The 5,461-nt window shown below is 44.9% G+C and overlaps 1 protein-coding gene across 1 annotated transcript; it reads left to right on the top strand.

Annotated features, from left to right (window-relative positions):
• The first annotated feature begins 105 nt into the window (after nt 1-105).
• LOC119272408 lies at nt 106-2,890 on the top strand. The gene is made up of 3 exons (XM_037553901.1): nt 106-384; nt 1,630-1,857; nt 2,643-2,890. The coding sequence occupies exons 1-3, from the start codon at nt 321-323 to the stop codon at nt 2,660-2,662; spliced, it is 312 nt and encodes a 103-aa protein (XP_037409798.1). The 5' UTR covers nt 106-320; the 3' UTR covers nt 2,663-2,890.
• Nucleotides 2,891-5,461: the final 2,571 nt, after the last annotated feature.

A 5,461-nucleotide genomic window follows, 5' to 3' on the forward strand; every position in this document is an offset into this window, starting at 1 on the left:
GGTAGTGTCCAGCCGAGAGCCAGCGGATCCCATTTCCGATTGGCGGGCCGTGAGTGAAGTGGTGTTCCTTGGGCCGTCGTCGCAAGCCCTAGCCCATCCCTTAGCTCCTCGTCCGCCGCTCGCCCGCCACAGCCGCGCCTCGCGGGAGCTTGCCGCCGGAGCTTCTGGTCCGCAGAAGCCATCCAGACCGTAGGTCCACCCTGGTCTCCACCACCAATGGCCCGGCGCCTCCTCGCACTGGTAGTGCAGCTGTTTGGCATCGGAGCTCCGCCATCCGGCGCCGGCGACCGCCATCGTCCCGTGTATCTGCGCCCTACGAAATGGAAGCCTGCGTCTCCACCGCCGGGGCTCTGGTCGCTCATCAAGCGCTCCGTCAAGTCCAAGGTCTCTCCCGGCCACTCCTCCTCCGTACTTGCTTCCTTGCTCGCCCTCTGTTTCTTAGTCCCACAGTCTGCCCTCCATCCTATCGAACCAAGTTAGTCAAATAAGTTTCACAGTCTGTCCTCCTTTCTATCGAACCAAATTAGTCAAATAAGTTAAATCTGGAAAGTTAACACTGTTGGAGATGCCTTCTCCAAATTGTTCAGTATACGATTGATCAATTTTGCAACGATGGGTCTGTCCCTCTTTGAGGTAGTGACTTCATGCCTGCTTTCTGAACAATTGCTATTCTTGAATAGGATCTGTTCTAATTAAACGTGCATACACAGAATTCTGAAAATTTGTCGAGGGGGATATGTGATTTATTGGGCTATGAGTAAGCACTTTTCTTATTGTTTCAAACCATCATTTAGATTGACATTTGCACATGTTGCTTGCAGGATATGCATTTGTTCATTTTTCTTTCTAAAAGGCAGAAGTTTTTAGCTGCTATGTTTCTCGATCTGTGGCTTCCATAGCTATCTGATTATTTCAATCCGTGTAGGATGTTTCAAATCATTTTAGTCATTCCAATTGTAGCATCTCATAGTGTGATGCATAATGACTTTCACCTAATATGAATACGATGATTTGTTGTAATATACAGATCATTTTCCAGATATGATGACCTGTTTGCAACATCTGCTTACTGTTTTTGTAGGACACCAGATTTCAATACCCCATTGAAATCATTTTTTAGGTGATTTGTTAGACAAGTACACACCCAGATTTTTTTGGATTAATAACAGCAGTGAATTAATAAATGTGATACTGATATTCTTTGTACCCAATCTGATTTTGTGGGGGATTAGTCTTGCTTTGACAATGTATGACATCACACAACAAATTGTTTGCTCGTGTCCAAGATAAATAATGGATATATAAGCATGGGCATTCAGTTTCGATCATTGAGTTTGGAGTTTGTTTTTGTCTTACTCAACTCTTTTGTTTGACCTGAATCTAGATCCAGATGTAAAGGTTTTGTACTGAATATTGAGGTGATGTACGAGATTACTTATCAAGATCTTACCGGTGAATGCTTGAACTCGAGTTGGATAGGATATGGCATTTCGAATTCACATGTGTTGAAAAATGTTTTCATGGTTAGATCATTTACTAGGCCATATAGTTTATCAGTAACCTTCTTAAGTACTTCCACTGAACCATCATGATTGACGACTACTTGTGGTGTTCATGGTTATATTTCAGAGAACCGGTTCAGAGAAATGCGAACACTTGTTGGGGTTCTAAGGAGGATGACCCAAAATGGGAGCAAGACAGACACCATGGTCTACAAAATAAGGGTGAACCCCTTGCTGTCTGCTATAGTGCTATGCTTTCAGAAAGGCCTATGCAATCGGGGAGATTCCTCCAGATTTTTGCATGATGAGCAGATAGCAGTAAAGGGCTGCGGTGTCTACTATGCTTTCCAGAAAGGTGAGTGTAGTCGCGGAGCTTCCTGTAGATTATCAGATGATGAGTAGGTAAATGTCCTGCTTGTGCATTTACCAAGTACTCCCTCCGTAAAGAAATATAAAAGCGTTTAGATCACCACTTTAGTGATCTAAACACTCTTATATTTCTTTACAGAGGAAGTAGTTATATAGGAGAGCACGCAAGCAATAGACTACATAGCTTGTGTTAATTTCCATGAGAAGTTTTTTCGCGTATGAACAAGTTATATTGCCAGTTAATAAGTTATTAATTGAAATGGAGTTGCTTATCACTGAGTACAAGGCGTTCCTTTAGAGTATTTAAACTGATATTTTCTCAAGGTGATATGTTGAAAACTTGTGATTATCACAGTACGGCCTGTACATTGCTCTGGTGATGTCTATACATGTGCTTAACTTGGATGAGCCATTAACTGCAAAATATATTTCATGAACTCCGTAGGAGATATAACCAGAGATGTCCATTCAGAGTAATATAACCAGAGATGTTAACATTTGCTGTTGGAAAGACGAGCACTATTTTTTTATTGCAATCGAACTAGATATGGCTGTATGTTAGAGATTGTTGCTTTGGACAGGATTTATGATACTTTTGCAGCATGCTACATGCTTCTCTGAATAACCATAAATTGGTGAGTTGTTATTACATTTAAGGAGTGACGTATATGCTACATGCTCCATTGGGAGTATGATGAGTTACTTCTACAGTGCTATGGTTCACAAACTGCAAGTTGGTATCCTCTAAATTATCTTTGCTGCTGCTTTAAGGGGCTTCCAGAACTACTTGATTGTGAAGCAAGTCACTAGGTACTGCGAAGGTGATGAAACCATGATATGGAGTCAAAGAGGAGCAGCTTGTCACCACTGACTGTCAGCTTCGAAAGGAGAGAAAAAGTGATTTAATGGTAAAAAAAAACTTGTCAATGTTGTCTATATGTGTATAAAAATCCTTAAGGTATATGTTAAACACAATTGATGTTCGACCACTAGAATATATATGTTGTCTAATTATGTAACTTTGTACTGTCCTTTCATTTTCCTCCTTTTATTAATGAAAATTGCAAAGTAGGGAATTCCACTACTGTTTGCGCATAGAAAAAACATCACTGAAAAGTTTTATTTTTTTTACTTAATTTAATTCCGTTAGTCATGTTTTGAAATGTTGGGAGATTGAAGTTCATGCTCTGTTCACACACGGTAGAGGCAACCATGGTAGAGTCATCAAGTGGCATCTGGATAAAGTGAGATACTACATTGTATATCTATGGTCTAATTAACCGATCAACTCTTTTCTTCTTAATGAATGAAGGAAACCTATCATTTCGAAAAGAAAAGAAAAAACCTTATGATCGTCCAAAAGGACGAGTGTTGAATTTAAATGAGTGTCGTGCATCCTTAGATGGCCGAATAAAAATAGGCAGGTTCACATTCAAGAACTGCTTGGATTATCCAACTTCAAAAGGGCACCTCTATGTCAAACTGAAGCACAACTAATAATATTCATCTAGTATGTTGCGATAATTAGAGATATACATGACTACGATTTTGCACGGAAGTAACTATAGTATGTTGCGATAATTAGAGATATACATGACTGCGATTTTGCACAGAAGTAACTAGAAAATTCCCCCAATAAACAAAACATCATCACACGAGTCACTATAACTTTCTGCTCGTATCAAGTGGTAACAATTTTGAAATTACAAACACATGGCCTGTTTGCATCGTGCATCATCGCTTCCATCCCATTTCGGCATCCCACCCAAAAAAAAGATCATGTATCTACTCTTTTTAGTCTTGATATTAAATTTGTCTGAAGTCAAACTCTTCAATGTTTGACCAAGTTTATTTGTATAAAAAATTATTAACATTCACGATACAACGATGACATCATTAGACCCATCATAAAATATAATTTCAAATCGTAAAATTTGACCTTTCTGTAAAGTCATTTGAACTCGTGTGGAGTAAGACAATAATATTGCACATCTAAGTCCTATGTTATTGATCTTAGGTTGAGATTTGTGTGAATATTTCTTTTTCTTTCTTCCTTTTTTCTTTGTACTTGATTCACCCGTAAGAAAAAACGGCAACTCATCATTATGCGAACAGGGTCATGCCACGCTATACTGTTTCAATTTTATCTGGTGTCCCTCGAGGGACTAGTCTGACAGCAGCGCGCGGATTATAAACCGGTTCTGCTATACCTCGCTAGGCGGTGTGGGGCTAAACGATTGACGTTTTGGTCCATGGCACTGTCCAGCCGAAAGCCAGCGGATCCCATTTCCGATTGGCGGGCCGTGAGCGGGGTGGAGTATTGCGCAGCCCAAGTACTGGGCCATCCTGTTAAAACAAACATATTTCATTCTACGGCCCATCGCTTGAACGCTCCATTTTCTGAAGAACAGTCGATGCACATCATTTTCTGTTCCCTAAATGAACATCATTTTTTGTTTCGAAAAAAAGTGAATATCATTTTCTGTAGACCTCTTTTTTATACTGAGAGTACCATTTTCTGTAGCCTAAAGTAGCAGTATAGTGTTAGAGCAACTCCAACGCAGGCACCCATTTCGTCCGCCGCCATTCGTTTGGGTCACCGCGGCAAAAATTACAGGCCCAACGTGCAGATCCATTTGCAAAACGCGCCCTCTTCGCATCCGCACGGACCCATTTGCAGCGCAAATTAGGGGCTGAAATGTGTCGGTGCGGACGCGCCACGCGTCCTCTCGGTGTCTGCCGCCTCCCCACCCGGCGGCCGCCCAACTACTGCGGCCGTCTTTATTATTGAAGACCGTCCATCGCAGGCCCACGTGTCACCGACGGCGGTCAGCATTTTTTAATCCAAGCGTGCGGTGGGGGCCGTCCTCATCCGTTTTCAGAACCCCCTTCCCCCTCCCGTCTCCATCTCGCCACCACTGTGCTCCCCCGTCGGCGACAAACCGTAGCCACCGAATGGGTTTCTTCTCCGGCAAAGGCAAGGGCAAGGCCCCCACCGCCCCTCTCCCCTGCCTCCGCCAGCGTCTTCCCGCCGGTCTAGGCAGCGCGTGAACGTCCTAGTGCACCAGGTGAGGTAGCATTGTGAGCACCGCGCCTCCTCCCCTACCCCGACGTCATGCTGCCACACGACTGGCACTTGGATCCGGAGAGGATCCAAGTGTCGACGGCGCCGCGGTCGGCGCGGGCGCACACGAAGAAGGTGCGGCGCCGGCGGGAGCTACTGACGCCGGAGTAGCGCCGCGACCCCGCCTACACATTCGACTCTCCCGCGTGGGAGCAGTGGTTTGCGTTCGAGCACGAGGAGGCCAGGAGGCGCTGCGTTTGCGACATGCCGCATGGCTCCCCGCCGCCGCCCCTCGTCGTGTGCGACGAGGACCAGGAGGCAGAGGCCGCCTACCAGGCAGTGGTTGTGGCAGCTCTCCGTGAAAGCGAGGAGAAGGAGCGGCGCAAGGAGGAGGAGGCGGAGGAGGAGAAGGCGGCTTACCAGGCACGTATGGCGGAGGCCATGGCATTCTCCGCAGGCGGCGACTGCGTCGTGCCGTCATCCCCCGTCAAGGCCAAGCCGTCGCCTACCCCTCAAGCGCTACTCA

This window comes from Triticum dicoccoides, chromosome 3A (assembly GCF_002162155.2).
Source record: "Triticum dicoccoides isolate Atlit2015 ecotype Zavitan chromosome 3A, WEW_v2.0, whole genome shotgun sequence".
Classification (NCBI taxonomy): domain Eukaryota; kingdom Viridiplantae; phylum Streptophyta; class Magnoliopsida; order Poales; family Poaceae; genus Triticum; species Triticum dicoccoides.